The sequence below is a fragment of the Pseudomyrmex gracilis genome, unplaced genomic scaffold (assembly GCF_002006095.1).
Source record: "Pseudomyrmex gracilis isolate BER0280 unplaced genomic scaffold, ASM200609v1 scaffold_13, whole genome shotgun sequence".
Classification (NCBI taxonomy): domain Eukaryota; kingdom Metazoa; phylum Arthropoda; class Insecta; order Hymenoptera; family Formicidae; genus Pseudomyrmex; species Pseudomyrmex gracilis.
In genome coordinates, this window is record NW_018020597.1 from 269,137 (window position 1) to 290,615 (window position 21,479).

Below are 21,479 nucleotides of genomic sequence, written 5' to 3' on the forward strand. Positions count from 1 at the left end.
AAGGGAGGAGGGCGGGATAAAGGGACACAAACGCCGCCGCGTCGTTGTCTGATCTTGGAGATTGCTTTATTTGAGGGACGGTCTAACGCGCATACGCAGCCGAATATATTGAGCTCCCCCCCCGGCTACCACCGCATTGCCCGGCCGGGGGTGAAGGGGTCGTGACGCATTATAAGCATCGGGATAATGCAATCTCGCGACCGGATCGAGCGATAGCCGGCGATCGGCCGAAATTTGTCGGCGGTGGCCGCGGCGCATTCGGCAGCCCGCGCTCTCGCAAGCACCTGTGTCCTCTCCTCCGTTTGCGTCGTCTCTTCTTCTCTTGCGCGTCCCTTCTCCTGCTGTACGGCGTGTTGGGACGGCCGAGTCGTAATTTATGGTCCGACATTACACGAGTGTGACGGCGATGAAAAATACGCGTCGCGTCACGATTTGGCAAATGGAACAATTTTCTTAAGACACCGCACGAAGAGATTTCTTCAATTATTGAAGAAATTTTGTTTTCCCGCAGGTTTTGAGATACAAAATTTTTATTGACTGCAACTTTTCGCCGCGTCACTTTCCGAACTTGTGTGTAAAAACAAAAATAAAATTGGGAAATAATTTTTTTTTTTTTTTTTTTAGCAATTCCAACGTTTAAATTCAAATAAATTCGATCTCCGCAGTAGGAAACGTGTACGTGGCGGAATAAAATTCGACCGCGCGGGGAAGGCGACGCACCCGACCGCGACGTGGTGGACCAGAAGGTACGGGAGACGACAAACAACGTGCGCGTCCACTTAATGCACCCGCCGCAGCGAAATTACTCGCGGCGCACATAAATCAGCCGCTCTCTTCGCTCGTGCGACCAACTCGCGACCGGCGTGCCTCGCCGCTCTCGCTCAAACTCGAGTCTGCTGTATAATGCGCATTCGATGAACTCGTTCGAGAGATCCCGGGGTAAATAGTTTTTTATTTCGCAAAGAAATCCAGTAATGGCAAACATGTTGTTTGACCGCGCTGTGTCGAAACGTCATCGTCTCTTCGAATCGTCTCGAGAAGCGATAGAGAATTCAAATTGAAAAAAAAAAAAATAAATAAATAAATTATATTCTTCAATAAAAGCACATTTTATCTGTCAAAATCGAGAAAACACACACACACACACACCTAATTCACGTCCGGGTGGTCCGACGGAAGTCGATCGACGACATTGTCTAAGAAGAAAAGAGCGGGATCCGGCTTGATATATTTTATATCGTACTCGTAGATATACGACAAGAGAGAAAGAGAAAGAGAAAATCGCGGATCCCACACGACACAATATCTCTTCGTGCGTGCGTGCGTGCTCCCGCGAACGCTTCCGGATTATAGACGCAGGTAGACGAACCTGGAGCTCGATCCTGGAGAAGGCAACGAGCAACACGACCGCCCATTGTGTTGCGCGTCGATGATCCCGCGCTCGCGCGTCTCGAATCGTAAATCGACAGAGGATCCTGTACCTGCGATCGTTTCCTCTCCGACACGTTCGGAGCCCGGTACTACCACTCGGTTTCACTCCGGTGTGTCTTGTGGTTTTTTTTTCTCTCTCTCTAATGTCCCTAATCCTCTATTATTTTCCCAAATTCTGGAGGGTCTGTGTGAGATCTTGCGAGCGCAACAGCGACACAAAAATGGCTTGAAAACAGCCAGTAACACGTATTTTATCCAGTTTGTTGCAAGAAACGTGTAACGTAAATATTTTTATTTTACATTGCAAAAAATTACACTCGCTGTATTGCTTTTTTTTTAGAAATTATTATTCGTTTTTCTCTTTTTTTTTTTAATACGAAGCTTATCTATTTACATGAAACATGAGAGAAAATTAAAACTCAGCGGAACGTGAACGCGCGAGCGCGAGAGTTTGCATCCCCGATGTCCCAGGGGACACCGAGGACTCGTCGGAGATCAACATTCTTCCCATGGTCTCTCTCTCGTCGTCAATCGACGTTGTGCACCGCGCACAATATAATCGCGCGTCGAAAACGAGTCGCGCTGATGCCGGCCGAGCGTATTTTGTTTGTTTGCGCGATCATTTCGGGACCAAATGAAATCCGCTTAATGCGATCGAGCGACGATCCTCTCGCTCGTTGGAGAAGGGCTTTCTCCGCGGTGAGACATGGCGGAGGGGTTGATTGGTCGTAGGAGGGGGCTCGAGAGGGCACGCACACGGATTTGAAAGGGAATCGAGTCGGGGGCGACTTCGGGGAGGCACGCGTTCGCGACACGCGTTTCCCTTTGCCTGCCCTCTCGCTCCGCTCGCCCCTCGCCACTCGAGACCGCCCCGGGGACATTAATCCCGTTTAATCAAACACGGCCGGTTTCGTCGTCATTGTGTTTACCATTCGCGGGAGCACGTTGTTTGCACGGGCCATTGTTAAAAAAAAAAAAAAAAAAAGCACGACTTCCTCCGAAGACGTAAAAAAATCGCGTTTGTTTTTTGCGTATTTTTGTTGACGCTAATGAGAAATTGAGTTGCGTTATCTGCTTCTTTATTTTAATCTCACGATTTTGTTACAAACAATCGCTAGAAACGTAAAAATCGTATTTTGATTTTTTTTTTTTTTTTTTTAATCTATTAACAGCCTATCGGAAGCTTATTGTCGACAGCTTATTACTGATAATTAAAAATATATGCTGAGATTTCTGTTAATTAATAGATTAATTGAGCTATCCAATCGGTGTCCAATTCTTTAACGTCAATCTCACATGTGGTGTATAACGCAAGTTATTCTTTATAAAATTAAACATTTTATTTTTTTTTTTTCTATTGCCGCTTAGATATTTAAATGACGTAGTTAATTAGACGTTTAATTAAATGCTACTTTCTAATTCTCTCATTCAAAAGCTCGTCTATGACTCAATATCCTCCACTTTCGCGAAAAAAGCACAACCTACTCTTCATTCGGATATTCGCTTGAACTTTCATTCACGAATGGTTTTAGACGATTCGCCCGGATGACTGTTGTTATCCTTATTTTTACTTCTCACGTCTTCGGAACTATTCGCCGCTTCCTGCTCGTCGTCCGGCTGCTCCTCGAGACTTTTTCGGGTGTCGATCATCAGACTCTGTCTGCACAACGTCGAGATCGTGCTCATGTTTCCGCCGTCGACGTTGCGGGATCGAATCAGCCGCGAGAAGTTCAGCTTGCTGACGATCTTCGCCAACGGTCCCGACGAATCTCGGCGCTTCGCGATTATTCTCGGCAAGGATTCGCATCCGCGATCGGCCGCGACCAGCCGATCGAACGTGTCGGGATCCACGTTGATCATACCGGCGCTCGCCGATTTCACTAGCGATTCCGATCGCACATCGACGTCCTTGTCCGAAGGCGAATCAACGTTGTCTTCGCTCGAGGACGCGTCCCGAGCGGTCTTTGTCGGTTCTTGTTCTTCCGTTCGGTTTCCCGCGTTTTTTTCCATTTCGTTGGTCTTCGAAGTCGCAACTTCACTTGACTTCGACGTTTCAGCGCTCGTCGATATTGACGTTCGTTTCCAGGGATTCTCTCGCGCTTCCGTCGACTCCATCATTGAACGGCAGAAAGGACCTCCGCGACGCGACAGAAAACTCTCCTTGGCCCGTCGTATCCTGGAGGAGCGCGATTCCGAGCTGGTGATCGCGAACGCTTCCACGTTCGCGGTTATTCGACCTTCTCTTCTCGCCGCGGCGTCCGATAATATCCGGAGCTTGTGCATCAAGTCCGACGATACGGCCGCGTCAGATTTCGAGGCGTTTTCGTTGTCCTGTTGTTGCTCGCATTTGATTTCCTCCTGTTTCGCACAGACTTCCGCGTAACTGAATTTTCTCTCTTGTTTCGCGTCCAAGAAATGTACTTGATTGTTTCTGATTCTACCGAGTTCTCTATTCTCGTTTTCGTGAATTCGATTCGTATCTCGATTCTGCGACGTTAGTCTCGATTGATTCTGTTGCTCGATAATTCGCGCGAAAGTTGTCGGAATCGCGTTTATCGGCGCGGTCACAAAGTTTTTATCCGAGCGACGAATATTTTCCTTCGCGTTCTCAACGGACGTTGGTTCTTTGCCGGTTATCGGCTGATCTCGAGGTCCGTCATTGTCCGCCTTGTTCTCCTCGCAAGGCGAATTTCTCTCTTTCGTCGCCATCGCCATGTCTTCCGGTTTGCTCTCGGAGTTTCTTCTGGACTCGGACGGGCTGTCGCTTTCCTTCGCGGCGGATCGCAGCGGCCACGGCAGAGACAAGGACACTCGTAACAGCGCGTCCTGTCGACACAGTTTGGGCGACGCCGATCTCGATTTGCTCTTCGACTTGGTGGACGAACGCGCGGGCTGGCCCTCGACGGATCCGTCGCTCTCTTTTCTTGACGACTGCCGATCTTCCGACTTTCGGAACGGACCGAAAATCATACGCTTCGTCTTCACGAAAACATTTTTCGACGAAGACGATCCGTCCTTCTTGACGCACGCGCTCTGATTGTCGCGATTCGGTTTCGCGCGATCGAATTCGTTCGATCGATCGTCGTTGATTTCGTCCGAACGACCAGCGACAAAATAATCTCCCGTTCTTTCCGCGCCTTTCAGCTCGCTCTCCGAGCTCGTCGTGGGAACGATGATTTTCTTCAGCGTCTCTTCGTTTATCAAAATCTTCTCTACGGAACGCGCCTCGTCGCTACCCGAGACGATCATCGGAGTGATTCGCACGGTCGAGTCCGAGAGACTTCTCGAGGTTTGAAAGAACGTCGATCTTTCCGTGTCCGATAATCTCGCTCTGGACGGATTAACGCTTCCTTTCGCGTAATTGTCGTTGCGAGAATTGTGAATCTCGCGACAGTTAATCGGTTCGTACAGACGATGATTCTCAATTGTATTGTCGCACGTGTCTGTTTTAAATATAATAATCTCGTAATGTCGATCGACGTCGTTCTGCAATTCCGGCGAACTGCAACGCGCCGGAGTCTCGATATCAGCGTCGCGACATTCCGTCGCATCTCCGTTATCGTCTGCGAGATCGAGAAACGTTATTTGTGAAAACGTGTTGCGGTAGAACTTTCTCAGAGAAAAATTGTGTAAAAAGTTGATAAATTTTTTGTTCCAAACTTACCTGTATCTAAATTCGATAATTTCGACGAGGTTTCCTCGAAATCGCGACGATCCGACGACGTTTTTGCCGATTTGCAATCGGAAGAATCTCCGCTTGGAATTATTATCTTCCTCTCCTCCTCGGCCGTCTCGTCGTTCTCCTCGTCCCGGAGATTCTCCGGGTCGCTTGTCCGCTCGTTATTCGCCAGCTCCTCGATCTTCCTCGTCTCGTTCGTCCCCTCACACGTGCGCGGCGAGTCCTGGTTGTACCGACAGGACGCTAATTTCAATTCGTAAAACTTACTCTTCCAAAACGTTTGAGCCTCAACATTGACTCGATTGGCGAAGATTATCACAAAGTTGGCTACAATGGTGGTCGGCATTGCATGCGACATTTATTTGAATTAAAAGTAAAAAAAAGAAGAACGTTATTCTTAAATGTACCGTTAATTCTTCCGCGTTCCAGGACGTCGATGAAGTTTCCAAATGATCCACGAAGTTCGCGGAGCCGGTCTCGTCGTCTTTTGAAATCAAACAAACACGCGTGATATATATATATTAATCCACTTAAAAGTGAGGATCTTATATTTTCAATGCGCGTCTTACCGTAATCTTTCGTTTTCACGTTAATCTCGTAGATCGGCGCGAGCGATTCGAATCCCATCGAGTCTCTGAAAAAAAAAAAAAAAACATACGAAATCGATTTTACGTCACTTGATTCCCATCAAACGACGATAAAAAAAAAAAAAAAAAAAAAACTATTCGCTTCACCTGTTCGCTTCGTCGCCCGATTCCTCCCAATGATCTCGATTATCGATCCAGTTCGATTTATCCTCATCGAACGAAGTGGTCGTTCTCGCATCCTCGGAGATCGGAAAGCGTTCCGGACTGTTCTCGTTCGAACGAGTTTCCGAATTTCCCGTCCACGTTCTGCCGTTCCATTCTCGCTCGCAATCCTCCTCCTCTTCCTCCTCGGCGTCGACCAAAAACACGGGCGAGGGCTCGTGACTGGAGGTGACCGTGCCGAGCGGAACGGCGATGCTGGTCGTCTCGCTGGCTGCGACCGAGTAAACGGGCGTCTGATGAGGTTGCACTCCCGCCAGAGGACTGGCAGTTTCCTCGATCACGTCCTCGATATCGACGATCATCGCTTCCGGTTCCGAATCCTCCACCATCATCATCTCCCCCGCGGCGTCGTCCTTGATCGCCGTCTGCGAATTATTCGTGGCCGGCGATACGTTCGTCGTTGCGTCGTCCTCGAGTTTGTCCGTGGAACAGAGAGATTGCAGACTCGTGGAACGACGCAGGGCGAACGACTCGTCGCGAAGACTGCCGCTTTCGAAAACGCTACCGTCCGATTTGGATCTCTTCAGGCTCCAATGAAACGCGCGACTTTTTCCTAATAATTCACAACAAAGATGTGATATACACGCGATAAAAATTATTTAATGAATGTTGTTCGGTAACATTTTAAAAATTTTGTTTTACCTGTCGCGTTCGATGACTCCGTCAATGTGACCTCGTTCGAATTGCGCGCGAACGGTGTGTAACCCGGTCCTAGCAAACGGAACGTGGAGGATCTCGGTGATATTCCGCGATACTTCTCCCAGTCGTACAATTTTCTCGTGAATTCTCGCGATATGCCCTCGAAGCGATAAGAACCGGCGGAGGTGCGAATCAGTACCTCGTTGCCGCAGCTTACGCCTCGAGACGCGGCCGTGAGTCTTCAAGTTATTAAAAAGCAAAACAATTTATTAATTACTAGATAAAATTAATGTTTTTATTAAAAAGATTAACAAATAAAATTGCTTGTACTCTTAAAAGTTTACCTCGAATCGCCATCGAAGCAATCGTTCAGTTGCTTTTCGTCGTTCTCACGACGCTCCTTCTTGGTTTTCTGTCCGAAGAGCAACAGCAGTTTTTCCAGAGCGACAAACTCGGTCTCGTCGATATCAGACGCCACGCGACTCGGCGGTGATTTCGATCTCTCGCTGTTTCGACAGGCGATCTCGCTCATCCTTCTCCACGCCTCCATTTTCTTGACGAAATCCTCGCAGAGATGCTGTTTCCCATCGCTACCGAAGCTCCCCGCGCTGCCAATGCTCGCGCAGCTCCCACGCGAGCCGATCGAATTCTGATTTTTCTGCTATGTAGACAATGTTGAAAAGAAAACATGCGGAAGATTATCGAAAGATGGTTCATCAAAAAGAGCAAGAAAAAGTTTTTACTCGAAACGTTCTTGTTTTTTTTTACTCATATATTTTACTCATGTGTATTTAAATATTTTTTTATTGACAGAAGATTTTCTAAATGTGTATATTTGCGTGTTCGCGTGAACATTCGCGAGTCAACGTACGCCGTAAAATCTGGACTCGGGTTTGGACGAAGAGGATGATCGCCAGAGTTGCCAGTCGGTCAGTCGCCGACGACTGACGCGCTGCTGCTCGATGGCGTTCGACCGTCGACCCTTCTTCGCCCTTTTCCAGTCCTGCAATTTCTTCTTGAACTCGGGCGCCAGCCGCTCCTCGTTTAACGTCAGGCCGTCCCGAGTATTTCGCGCGCTCTTCAGTCGTTCCCACTCGATCAGCTTCCTATGGAACTCGGCGCCGAATTTCTCCCGCAACGCCTGATAGTCCCCGCGCGCTTTCACCTGGCCGTTGTTGTTGTTGTTGATGTTGCCGGTACCTGCAACGGTTTTACCGAGATCCTCGACGCTTTCGCTACAGCTGCGAGCTCGGCGCGTATCTGCGTTTACAATGAAGATACTTTATGCGGGCGAGGCGAGAAGCGCCGTAACGAACGTGCAAGGGAGTTTAGAAATGAGTTGTTATTGTTCTTCTCGAGAAACATATCTCGAAAATTATCGCATGTTATTTTTACACATCGTACAAGGTTCTTCATCGATTGTTCTCGCAAGTATTTAATTAATAAATCGATTCGACGTGTCTTTTGTTTGTTGCGTCAACTCGACAAGAATTTTAATCCCGTTCCTTGACGAAGAGCAATGATGTAATTGTAAACACGTTACATGTTGCTGCAAAATTTGCAAGTGGGTCGCCACATTCTGAACAATGTCGCGAAAAATTTATCTCCTTTCGGTCGTCGTTTCAGCAAGGAAGTTCCGGAAAATGACAAATTCGTTAGACAATCGGAAGTTAAAATCCGCAACATAACCCCCGAGGGACATAAAAAAAATCGCGAACAGTGCCCAAGACTGTTGTCGTTTCGACAGCTCTGCAAGAAGCTCTTCTTCCTTTCCGAGAAACAATCTAATCCTTCGTTTAAAGTAGTACATCAAGTCCGTTTAAATTTATCTTGGTTTTGCATTTTTTTTTTTTAACATTATTGAACCTATCGAGAGATGAAAGCGCACAGATAGGACGCTGTCATTTTAATTAATTTCAATTTTCGTCAGTGCGAAACGACGACGGCCAGTGACGATTATTTGAACGCTCGACGATCCGTGGAACTTCGTATCGAGAATATAATACAACTCGTGGAAAGCGAATCGCAATCGATCGCGAAAGACGTGAAGACGCGTTTGGAGAACAGCGAGATCGCTCGCGCGGCTCAATTGCGAGAACTGTACAAACAGACGAGCGAAAAACTGGACGAAGTCGTCAAATTGGACGTGTCGTACGGATTTTGGATGCGCAAGGAAACGTTGCTGCTGAACGACGAAATAGGCCGATCGTTCGACGCCTTGGAACGCGCGATCGCGCCGAACGTCAAGCGCATAACGTTCATGCTGAGAACGTTGAAAAATAACGTCTTGGCGCGCGCGAGACAAACGGAAGAAACTGTCGCGACGTGTCGCAGACACAAAGTTCCGTCCGAGCTCACGGATTGCGTGAGAAAACAGCTGAGCGAGGCCACGAAGACGATCGATCGCACGAACGAAGAGACGCGTATCAATCTCGAACGCATCGGAAAGTATCGCGACGCGTTTACGAAGGCGCACGAGACGACGATGCAAGAAACGTTGGAACTGAATCGCAAGAAGGTGGCCGAGTTGTTGAAGTACATGGAAAAATGTATCGTTTGGTTAAAAAAATCGAGCGAAGATTAGCGAGTAGCGATAAAAAAAAGTGCACACAATCCAACAACTGCTTGGAAAAGCAAATGTAAGATCTCGCGAAGATCCGACCGAGAGGCGATTAATTTCCTAATTGTGCGCGCGCGAACAATCAAACAATCTCTCTCGTTTACTAGATTTATTTGAACTCGGGGAAACAAAAATGTATCAAAAAAAAAGAAAAGAAAAGTGCTGTTTATCTTCGTGAGCCTTTGTAACTGGATCTGTGTACGCGGAGTATAAAAAGATTTATGCGAAGGATGCGAGGGAAGAGACGCGAAATTGCGAGGCGAGAGCGGCGATTCGATGTGAAAAATGGCAAGAGAAGTTTTTCAATTTGATAGGTAGGTATTTTGTTAAACAAGGTTTCCTTTGCGTTATAAATTTGACATGCGGTTGACATTTTCGATAGACGCGATGTTAGAGCATGGTATGCGATATGCGCTCTAGAAAAGCTTTCGTCGAAGAAGATTCTTCTCACCATCGTTTGGAAACGATTGCGCGGCGATTGTTCTGACCGGACTCGGGGGAACGCTGAAGGTGGCGTTTGTCAGAAACGCGCGTCTGACCTTGTTCCATTTCGAATCTTGCCGCTGTATCTTTGGCTCCAGTGTTACCGCTTCCTCGATCGTCGAATACTGAAATCGAACATTCGCATTCTACAAGTCTCTCGGTGAACCAAAGCCGGTAAAAATAATTTCACATTCGAGATAGTACGTTTTGAAAAACACGTTGAGAAGACACATGTGTAATTTTTTTCGCTAATGTAAATTTAATTTTTAAATATATTTCTGGTCAAATATCCACATTTTGCGAAAGTACAGTTTCTTCAACGTAATAAAAAAAAATCTGAATTTAAAGATTTACGAAATTAAAAATACAGACACAAATATTTAATAAATTGACGATATATAAACATGAGATTGTTTGTCCCAACCTGTCGCTTGAACTCTTTCAGACTCGGAACATCTTGACGCGGTTTGGGCCGCTGCGGCGAACTTCCGCCGGAATCCTGAGCGCTCGACGGAAGAGGAGACGTCGATTCCGGAGAGGAGAAATTTCTGATCTCCTCCTCGTTCGACGGTATCGTAATGGTCAGGGTGGGCGTCGGTCTCTTCGAAGATACGTCTGGATCTTTACCGCCTTTGTTCGCGTTACTCGTCGGCGTATCCGCGTCCGATATGATGCGAATCAACGGTTTTCCGCGACTTGTCTATAATTGGGAGAGAAAGAGAACGGATGTTCTTTTGTTAAAGAAAAAGACAAAATACAGTATTTTTTCCTTTATATTACTCATAATAACTATCACAAATATTTGCGCATCTTCTCTTTTTTTTTTTCTACCAGAAAAAGCGTGTGTAAATAATCACAATCAATTCTCTCGATATTGATTGTTGCCACTTTTATCTCGACGCTGATTGGACGTTTCTAGGATGTGTTTCTCGATTCATGTGAGTACGTATCAAGACGCGCGGTAGTGCCTCTTATACGCGAAATATTCATGCGAATGAGGAGATTTTTATGGAGCAATATCTCAAGAACGACTGAATTACTTCCGTTTTAGGACGTAAAGCTCAAACGCTTCAGAACAAAAAGCAAACTGACTCATTAAAAAACAAAAGTATTCTTGCGTTTTTTAAAGTCACGTGACAGGGAGAAAAGAAAAAACACTACGTGACCAAAGTATATATATATAACGTGATTGCACACTTTAAAAACGTGACTAACGTAAGGTCACGTGACAGAGAAAAGAGTAAAAATTATATATATAACAAACGCATAATCCGACATTAATTATAATTTTTGCCCGGCCAAAGTTGTAATTCTTGTCGTATTATCCGACGATGTCATAACTTTCCTTTGGCAAGGAAACAATTATAATTAATGTCGAATTAGGCAACATTACTTATTGGTTAAAAATTACGAGTAATGTCGAAGTATCCGACCTTTAACAAAAGGTCAATGACCTTTAACGTAAGGTCAATGACCTTTAACGTAAGGTCAATGACCTCTACCAAAAAGGTCAATGACTTTTAGCGTAAGGTCAATGACCTTTAGCGAAAGGTATAATATATGTTTCTATTATATATATTATATACAGATATAGAATATTATATATAATATATATAATAATCTCTTTTTTGCTCTTTTCTCCGTTACGTGACCTTACTTCAGTCACGTTTTTAAAGACACGTGACTAAAGAAAAGTAACGTCACTCTAATCACGTGTTATTTGTCTACTCTTCCCTCTCACTATTGTTCGAGTCTGAGTTTTATGCGTTATTTCTGACATCTCTCATATGTGTATTATACGGTTTGTTAGACGTATATACTACCTGTCGTCGCGGTGACAGATTTTCTTCACTGACACAACACGTTAAAACAAAAATAATAACAGAGTGCGCGTAGCGCGCGTCTGTGTTGTCCTAATAGTAAAAAAAAAAAAAAAACCAAAGTAACATCTTGAGAATTAACAAATATTCTATGAGAGCAATTTTAGACATCGCAGATGTCTGCGAGAGATTTTACTCGCAGTAGTCAGACTGGAACGGCGTTTGTTAATGGATACACCAGCGATGCGTTGATCAAAGAAATTCGACGGGCGCGGTCGTGCGCGGCACGCGCGTGTAGCCGGAGTTATTTTTAAGTCGGCACTTGTACACCGCCACTTGTGTTGCGGAAAAGGAATTTTGCGACGCGTTCTTTATCGGCGCCGCCCTTATAGCGCGAAGTCTAGACAACTCCGATGACGAATTATTGGGACAGAAAAATAATACCAAACACGCCGTGACAAAAAACAAAAATTAAAATGGGAGGTAAGTTGTATAATGTTTAAAACAAACCGTATGACTTTGTGGAATATTGTTTATGTGAATAGAAAAAACAATCCGAGACGGAGATATATATATATATATACTTGTTTTAAGAACCGAATAAAACGTTACCTCATTGGAGGATTCCATAGAATTTGTTCCCTCGACAATGGCATCGTGATCGAACAATCGTCCGCATCGATCCGAGTCGTCTTTCTTCTTCTCGTCTTTCGCCGATGGCGGTTGTCGGTCCGCATGGTTTACGATAGTTTTGCGAGAATCTATGGACAAAGATAATTGCAATTATCTCTCTCTCCGTCTCTCTTACTATTATCTCTCTTACCGTCGAACACCTCGTCGTTCAACGACAACGCGGGCGAAACTCGACCGATCGGGGTGGACGGGCTGGAGATCTCGCTGGTGCACGGCGACATCGCCGATCCGGTGCTCCAGCTTCCGTGCGACGTGCCAGTTGTATCCGGAATTTTCAGATATTTCGTTGTCGACGTGGATGTAGCGACGACAGATTCCACGATGTCCGCGAGATCGTTCGTGCACGCGCGCTCCCATTTGAAGGCCGCCTTTACTCTGGTCCACTTGCTGATTTTTGGCCCGCCGTTGCGACTCGCGTTTCCCGCGATCCGCTTGTCCGCATCGCTCGGCCGCTCGACGAGATTCAATCCGAAATTCTGCTCGGTCAGCGCGAGCGATCGGCTGCGCTGTCTCGGTAATCGCACGCTCGATCGTTCGCTTCTCCTCGGCGTCGATCCGGCGTCCCGGCAGTTCGACAGCATCGCGTCCAGCAACGACTCCGCGAAACCCGTATCCTCGTCGGCGAAATCGTTAAGCGGGTCCTCGTCGTTCGCCAGGGCAATTTCCAGTCGCCAATCGGCGTTCCGCTGCGCTTTCGTGCGTTCCAAACCGCGCACGCGACGAAACATTCTGGAGCTGCGATCGCGTAGCTCCAGTATCTGTTCCGTGAGCGCGCATAGCCGATCCAGGTGTTCGAACGCCTCCTCGGTGAACGGTGCCGTGTCCACTCCCATCGCCGAGGTGGTCGAATTCGGGGTGGTGTCGTAGTCGAACGTGTGACCCTCGAACGGAGACGTGCCGAGCTCGCTCAGGTAAGTAACGAGATCCTCTTCTTCGTCATCGGGGCCGCGAGACGTCACTCCCGAACGATCCCGCGGGATCGTCGAGCACTGTGGATCCGGAGGCGGGGTCGGAAGTCGACCCTCCTCGGATCTGTCCTTGACCCTGAGGGCGCCCCTTTGATCTCGCGCGCGACTCGACTTGTCGAGTTTTCTCTCGACGTCGAGCGCGCCGGATTCCTCGGCCGGTCGGGCATTGTCCTCCGCCATTGGATGGATCGCGAGAGACGAGATAGAGCGCGAGTGATCTAAACGTTTCGCGGCACGTAACGAGCGATATTTAACAACGATGGATGACAATCACGAGGGAACAGCAATGTGTTGTCATCTCTTTCAAGTTGACATTTGTTACAACGTCGTAATGCGGTTACGATATTCATAAACGCGGATAACTTGGATTCGTACCAAAGATTCTGCGAGAATTGGATATTTTTATTTCTTAAGTATTCCCCGGTCTATTTTTGTATTTCGTATTTTCTTTTCTCGTACACTTTGTACAGTTTTCCGAGCGAGACAGAAAGATAATCCCGGTTCGGCGATTAACAATTGTTTGCTTGTTTATGTTTTTGTTAGTTTACGCACGCAAAGCTTATTTTTGTTATTAAAAACTTTTGTTACACACGCCCATACACACACACACGTATATTCTTTTACGCCGCTATTAAAATCTTGTTTACTCCAGTTTACGCAAAAGGCGGGCGGAGGTTTACGCGAAGATTCGAATATCTTCATCCGGATATGTCTGTTCCGTAATAACTGTTCTTTGTTAGATTTGTTTTTGCACGGTTCGGCAAATGCGAATGCGATCTATAAATTGATGGCACAAGAGAAGTGTTGATTCGCCTCGTAAACACTTGATCGCATAAATGTTATGGGAGGCGAACGTGCCGTAATGCATATCCGTGTGCAACGAGTTTCTTCTCGAACGCACTTTCGCTCCTCGTTGCGAGAGGTAACACCGAAAGAGCACAAAGAAATGCTGATGACCTTCTTCATTCATTTACGAGACAACAGAAATCTCTTCTCTCTCTCTCTCTCTCTCTCTCTTTCTCACTCTCTCTCGATCGCAGTTTATTTATACTCTTCATACGACTGTTTAGTTTTTTTCTCTTCACCCGATCGAATGACGCTTAACGTCTTTGTTGTCCGAAGGTTGTCCCATCCAATCCTCATACATGAAAAAAATGCTCAATATCTCAAAAATTATCGTATTCTCACTTCTTACTACAAAAATTTTCTCACTTACAATTGCGTATCTCGTTCACGAATCTGACCATTTCCCACTGTGTATTCATCGACGACGAACACCAAGAACATTACTCGAGAACTGATTTAACGAACAAAGCGATGTTCAGTTTATGATATTCGCGAGACTTTTTAATTGTTGACACTTGATCGTTTATTTAATTCAATAACGGAGTAAACTTCTCTCGCGCGATATCGCGATTTATCCTCGCGACAGCTTGCGAAAGCGACGAGAATCCGCGACCCCGCGAGGTCGCCTCTTCGCCGAGAGAGCGAGAAGCTCGTCTCGGACGCCGCGCGTTTCGAGACTTCGGCGATAGCGCGCGATTATTTTCGGTGACGAGCATTCGCCGTTCGTATTTAACGACGAATGCGAACGGCGCGCGCGTGTGTCTGTGTGTGTGTGTACGCACATACATGCTGTTGCAAAGGCGTCGCGACGCCGAGAGTCTCGGCGTCGGAGTAGGCGGGCATGCGCGTGCGAACGAGCGAGCGAGCAGAGCGTTCTTCCTGTTCCCGTCGAAAATAGACGGGAAGGCGGCGGGAAGACGCGTCCGTTCGGCCCTTATTTATAAGCGCCGTGAAATAACGCGCTACGGATCATAAAGATCTGCCTCTCGCCGTGCTACTTTCGCCGATATTTTCCGATAGTCCCGCGCGAAAAACCTCGCATCAAGCGTGCGCGCGAGCGAAAAATTTACATAGATTGCGAAGTGCACGCGTCGCGCGATTAAAGATCCGAATGCAAGAATGAAAGCGGGTTCATCATTCATAAGATGCGTCTGAAAATATATATACATATATATATATATATATATATGCAAAGTCATAACTGAAATAGCTCGCCTACGCGAGTTATATGCGCTACTTTGCAATCGAGAGGAATTTGTTAGAGGAATAAAATAAAGTTGATGTATTTTTATTAAGAAATTCTACAAAGTCTTTTTTAATCCGCGTCGAATTCTTCAAGTAAAGATTAAAAAAAGCCATTTCTGCACATTAGACGAAACAGTTTGGAAGATATTAAATTAACTTTGTTTTCTAAATGAATTCTTAAAAAAAAACACATACTTGACAAGTTGTCAGAGCAATGTTGGCGAGACAACAAGAGAGGGGTGCGTTTGAGATTATGTTTAAGAAAAATACACTTTATTCGCAGAAAGACTAAATTATCGTGGACACGCACACACGTACGTTTAAACAGTCGCACGCAGACGTCATATTTGAAAATGTAAATCACTCCTTCATCGGTAACTTAGTTAAATCGGGCACTGGCAGCATCACGAAGGCCGCACCTGCGAGACGAGGTGATTTATGACAATAGATATAACATATATTTAAAAAATGTAAAAACATTCCTTTCTCTTCTACCTATCAAAATAGTGGATGCGACTATTATGCTGAGCAGACACGACGTCCTCAGGACGAGCTGCGTCGCGAAGACCGCCAAATGGGGAAGTATTTTTGTCAGACCCATCATCGTGCCTCTGGAAACAGTGGCAGAAGCCAACGAGAAAAAAAGAGAGAGAGAGAGAGAAAGAGTTTTATTCGGCGCGTCCACACAAATATTTGATTTCCTGAAAATGCGTCTGATGATCTAAGATTAGCGGGACGTGTGCGCTGACCACGACCGTTTCGCGCGACCTACCTCAGAGCGGTGGGATAATTCTCCAGCAGCAGAGCGCACGTCGTTGTGCGTCCGATCGCGTAAGCCGCCAGAAAAATCGACGAGAGGACCGCGCGAATTATGCGACGCGTTCGAAAAACAAGCGCGAGCGAGGCCGCGCCGCCCGCCAGTGCCGAGGATACTGAAATCGTGAAAAAGACTCTTTTCACATTTTCGCGCGCAGTACGATTGAATTTTATATAAGCGCGTATTTCTCGAGAAAAACAATCTCGACAGCGATCTTTAAGCGAGTCGATTACACACGCTGCTTACTTAAAAACGGTTTCCTGCCGAGAATATCGATTCCGACGATGAGCAACATCTCTCCGGCAACGTAGCCGAGCGATATCAGCATGGCGAGCTCGAAACGAGTCTCATTTATCTCGTCGCAGCTTCGCAAGAAGCCCAGAACCACACTCTGAACGTTGACGTTGCACGTGCCGTTTCCGTTCCCGACGTCATCACTTTTTTCCAGCTCCTGAAGCACGTGCGTGTTCCACAAGGCGAGCCAAATGAATCTTAAACATTGTTTTCGTGATTCTCTTCGAAAACACGGGGGGAGGGGGAGGGGAAATACCGAAAAAGCTTACGGAGGAACTTCCTTTATTACCCGGGAAAATGCAGGAGACACGCCAACATTCCGCACAGCGTAGTCCGACTGTACGGAGGCGTGCATAATCGGCGGATTCTGTTCCAAATGTTCGCGAATGTTTTTTCAACGTCCTCGGTTTCGTTTTGCTCCGGACGCACGCAGTTTTCCAAGTCTCTGAAGTGCTTGATCTAAGTTGCGAATTAAAAAAAAAAAAAAAAAGAAAAAGAAAATTTCAGAAACTGCCGTTAAAAAGCAAAACTAACACATCGCGGCGAAAAACTTATATAAACAAATGGATAAAATAATTTTTAAAGTAATTTTACAAACTAGTCTCTAGGTAGAATGTATAAATAAATAAATATTTTTTTTATTTAGCTGTGAAGAGAGAGAAAAGAGAAAATCTCTTCTTGCTTTGAATTGCCGTACCGGGTAGCTATCGATATGTTTTGAATTATTGATGGCGTACATCTGTCGCAGAACCTGAAGCGCTTGTCTCAGCCGTCGACGATACAATAAGTATCGAGGACTCGGCGGCAGGAGTCCTGAAACGCAGGCGATCATCAGACTCGGCGCGCCGCAAATAGCGGCGAGGACTCGCCAGGAACTTGGTCGCAGGGTTCGCTTGCCTATCGAGCGCACGGCGGACGGCATCAGAGACCAGGAAAAACCTTTTTGTGAAATATAAACATCAAATATAGAAACAAATTTTCCTTTACTTTGAATTTACGTATATCTTTTTACAAAGATAGCAATTAACTTTTGTTTACACAGCAAATAGAATTCTCGTGAATGATGTAAACATTAAAGTTTGTTATTAAATAACTTTTTGAAATTAATTTAAAAAAAAAAAAAATAGTAACTGTTGTGATGATTTCATTAAATGAACGATTGATGACGAAACTTGTAGGATCACTTGATTACCTAAAGCGAGCAAGTAGCCGACCATCCAGAACATATCGATTATCGCTAAACCAGTTCCTCTCCTTTTCGTCGGCAAAGACTCGATCAGATACACTCTTAAAACAATGTTGTTACCGGCCGTTCTGCACACGTTAATTAAACGGCGAATGGTGATGAATAATTATCTACGCGCGAATTGAAATGATCGCGCACATTTAGAACGTTATGTAACAACGCCAACGCGTTAATTTGTATGTAGATCTTTTGCAATTTTCCGGACTATTGCACACGTAAGCGAAATATATTAATTTCTCGATAAAAAAAAGCGCGCAAAGCAAGTTAAAAGATAACTTAATAGTTTTTTAACATATAAATGCAGTTTAGTTTGTCGATTTAATTTTATATTCGCCGTGGCCAAAAGTTCATCATATTACATCGTTGATTTTCTTTAAATGCGTGCTGTGACAGAAACTTACCCTAGTCCCAGCACGAAGATCGACAAGTTTATCAGAAACTTAGTTTGCGCGAAAGACAGGCAAATCGAGGTATAAAATACGATGCACATTGTAATTGGCATTAAGGTCTTACGGCCGACAGCGTCTGATATAATTCCGAACAGGAAAGCTCCTATTGCCATTCCTATATAACAAATGACATTACTCGCTCGCGAATAGAATGTTTTTTTAATTGTTAAAAACTCTCGTGTTATGTAATTTAATTTTTACCCAAACTGTAAACAGCGACGGGCAAAGCGATTTGGTCTCTGTTGAGTTTGAAATCGCATTCTATCAGCGGTAACACGATCGGAACTGTCAGAGAAGTGCTTGCTTCTGCGAACGATATCAAACCGCACAAAACGATGAGAAAGTAATGCCAGAAGCCCCATCCTGCGCATTAAACATTATTAAACACGTCAACCACTCGTAGTTTTTTCTCAGAAAATTGAAAACAAAAGTCACGAACAGTAATTTCGCGGTGAGTAATTTTTCTTTCTACCTGCTTCCGCTATCACGTTCTCACAATCGTTACTCATGAAACGTGACGATCTTATCGCAAGATTTCAGCGAGGAAGCGAGATTTTAAGTATCAAATGCGATCACGCTGTTCTACGAAATAGAATTGATCCGCACCTCGTGTGCTCGAGCAACGATCATTGAAATTTTTTGTACCGAATTATCAGATATCGCAGATTAAGAAAAGTACCGACGTATCTACTACTGTTAAAACACTTTTGAAGAAAGCAATGACACTTATGACAATCTTGAACTTCGTACAAACAATATCGTCTCGACTATCGAGTTTTTTGCCACTTGTCTCAGCTGTTTCCGATCACGCATCGATACACTTCGTTATCGCAACCGACACTTATCATTACGTGTGTGCACTTTCGGTATCAATGATTCACAAGTTTGTGTGCTAGACGAAATGATGCAAGAAAACAAGACGTATAAAATAAATTTGTTTATTAAACTTAGGACAAACATATTTCAGTACGTTGCAAATACGTATACTTGTCTAAGAAAAGCATATGTATCGAAGTGGAAGATTCTGCATCGAAAAGAGTACAAAAACACACAGTAAATATCTTTTAATAGGACACATACAAGGATATGTTTTTACGATTTTATCTTATTGATCCTTGAAGTATTCCTTCGAACCCTCGACGTCGGGTTTCATGGTCTTCTTGCCCGGTTTCCAACCGGCCGGGCAAACTTCGCCGTGTTTGTCGGTGTACTGGAATGCCTGAACCAAGCGCAGCGTTTCGTCCACGGATCTACAAACAGCGATTAATGTTTGCGACGAAATTCAATTTTAACTTCGACAAATTTTGTTATCGAGCGAAAGTCTCACCTTCCCACAGGCAGATCGTTGATGGTGACCTGACGTAGATTCTGCTTGTCGTCGATGATGAAAAGGCCGCGGAACGGAATGCCGGTCTCCTCGTCGAGCACTCCGTAATCGCGGGCAATTTTGGCGCTTTTGTCCGCCAGCAGGGGAATGTTCATCTCGCCAAGTCCACCCTGCTTGCGAGGAGTGTTCACCCACGCGAGGTGGCTGAAGTGGGAATCGGTGGACGCGGCGATCACGTGACAGCCGATGTCCTTAAATTCCTTAGCGCGATCAGAGAAAGCGATGATCTCGGTCGGGCAGACAAAAGTGCTACACACAAAGTGTGTGTGTTATTTAGAGCTCACTGATTGTCATCAATAATGACAAAATCAGGATTCGGTTATTTTACGTACATTCGTAATATTTACTTGCAATCTTGAGTCTTTAAAAAATTTCTTATATCTAAAAAGAGTAAACGTGCTTACAAATCCAACGGGTAGAAGAACAACACGACATATTTGCCAGCGAAGTCCGAAAGTTTTATTTCCTTAAATTGTCCGTTAACGACAGCAGTGCCGGCGAAAGCTGGAGCCTTCTTCTGGAGCTGAGGAACTGGCATGGTGTCTGCTTCTTTACTGCTAAAATCAGAGATACACGTGCTGTATGTTCCACGAATCATGTTACATCGTTGATATTGAACTATTTATTTATATACACTCGCGAGCGAACAGATTGAGACGTCTTCGGTTTCGCGAGTTTCAGATCGAACACAAATAATCGATTAGTAATAGATTGAAATTGTTTTGCGATGAATTTAATAATAAACTATGACATTACATGAAATTCAGCGATTCTGCGAGGCAACCTCGACTGCGAATGTTCACGACTGTTCGCAAAACGTGCAATAAAAATACATTTATGTCAGATTCCGCCAATATTTTTATATCACTCCCAGAAAGAATATTTGACACTTTATACATATCGATTTAAGTGTTCCACGATATTCCTTCACGTTCATCAATTAATCAAATGCAAGTACATATTTTTACAAAAACTCTAAAGTCAAAACTTTTTTTTTCCACGAGAGACGTGTGCGCGACCGATAAAATTAACGCGATCAGCTGTGTCAATTTGATACTCAGTAGGAGTAGCTTTACGCGGTAAGTGTTTCCGCAAACAAAATTGCCAATAACTAAACATTTATTCTACGATAACTTCGTATAAGAATGCTCGCGTGCTCGGTATATCGATTATGTCACAAACTGGCGCACGCAACATGTGCAACGTTTATCTTTAAACAACGATCAATATTGAAATATTATCGATTTTTCATTTTTTCTCGCACGTGACGTAAACGGAACGTTAACGATAAAAATTTGTCGACGCGGAAATTGGAAGATGAGAGAATATCAATAGAAATTCAAAAGTGATAAACTGTATCAAGCTCGTTTTTTTTTTTTTTTTTTTAAGTGTGTTTGCCGTTTTATCGAATAAAAACGCCATATCTAAAGTGGATAATAAAATAAACCGGTGTTAAACGAATATTTCAACATGCTCGTTGATAAGTTTAATTGATTTACAAAGGGCTTTCAAAAATACATCCTGAAATAAATATATTGTTATTCTTTGAAAATTGCTGCGATAACTTGAATTCGAAACCTAACGCGTTTTTATTGGAACAAGAATTCATAGTATTTCTCTGGGAAAAGCGCGGAACAAAAGAGAGGGGAAACAGGATCAATTTTGAATCAAAGCGGCACCAGGTGGGAACTTCGCGTTACATAACGGCCAAGGTAAAAGAGATTTTGTAGATGGAGAGAGATCTTAAGAGCGAATTACGAAACAAAAAATAATACGCAGAAAAAGCGTTGCCACATAAGAGTAAAAAAAAAACACTTCGCATAAGTGTCTTTCAAATGCGTCTCTAAGTGTCTTTGCGTCTCTAAGTATTTCCATTGTTGCGATTGTACTTTTTGCGTAGCTTGTATGTACTTAACTTCAGTTACACACATTCTTTCCTTATCGATTCACTCGAAAGCCGACGAGAGAAACTTCACGGTTTGAAGAAAAAAAGTATGACCGTTAACTTATTTATTATTAACTTACTTATTATTTTTAGTTTTATTCATGTACC

General features: G+C 44.6%; 3 protein-coding genes across 5 annotated transcripts in view; 1 reads left to right on the plus strand and 2 right to left on the minus strand.

The window, feature by feature from the left end:
* Window positions 1-1,174: 1,174 nt before the first annotated feature.
* LOC109863805 lies at window positions 1,175-18,291 on the minus strand. The gene is made up of 19 exons (XM_020444372.1): window positions 18,241-18,291; window positions 17,992-18,154; window positions 17,537-17,658; window positions 17,042-17,283; window positions 16,634-16,803; window positions 16,297-16,541; window positions 16,006-16,165; window positions 12,305-13,413; window positions 12,094-12,242; window positions 10,086-10,361; window positions 9,630-9,786; window positions 7,430-7,758; window positions 6,903-7,216; window positions 6,562-6,797; window positions 5,845-6,472; window positions 5,680-5,744; window positions 5,518-5,594; window positions 5,096-5,333; window positions 1,175-4,994 (listed from the first exon to the last, which is right to left on the minus strand). The coding sequence occupies exons 2-19, from the start codon at window positions 18,150-18,152 to the stop codon at window positions 2,944-2,946; spliced, it is 6,729 nt and encodes a 2,242-aa protein (XP_020299961.1). The 5' UTR covers window positions 18,153-18,154; window positions 18,241-18,291; the 3' UTR covers window positions 1,175-2,943.
* Window positions 7,909-9,327, plus strand: LOC109863799. 2 transcript variants are annotated; one of them, XM_020444363.1, is made up of 2 exons: window positions 7,909-8,371; window positions 8,489-9,327. In XM_020444363.1, exons 1-2 carry the CDS (start codon window positions 8,102-8,104, stop codon window positions 9,140-9,142), a joined length of 924 nt encoding a protein of 307 aa, XP_020299952.1. In that variant the 5' UTR covers window positions 7,909-8,101; the 3' UTR covers window positions 9,143-9,327. The 2 variants fall into 2 exon arrangements, with proteins under 2 accessions (XP_020299952.1, XP_020299953.1); XM_020444364.1 differs by having other exon boundaries at window positions 7,909-8,359.
* Window positions 18,292-18,964: 673 nt separating the features above from the next.
* The window catches only part of LOC109863827 (peroxiredoxin 1), a 3,611-nt gene continuing 1,096 nt past the window's right edge, over window positions 18,965-21,479 (minus strand). Inside the window, exons 2-4 of one of the 2 annotated variants that reach the window (XM_020444421.1) lie at window positions 19,831-19,980; window positions 19,367-19,675; window positions 18,965-19,289 (exon numbers count right to left, since the gene is read on the minus strand). In XM_020444421.1, coding sequence (XP_020300010.1) covers window positions 19,145-19,289; window positions 19,367-19,675; window positions 19,831-19,964 — 588 coding nt within the window. In that variant the 5' untranslated portion in view covers window positions 19,965-19,980 and the 3' untranslated portion in view covers window positions 18,965-19,144. Of the gene's footprint in view, window positions 19,290-19,366; window positions 19,676-19,830; window positions 19,984-21,479 lie in introns of both variants that reach the window. The other variant, XM_020444420.1, reaches the window with a different exon arrangement.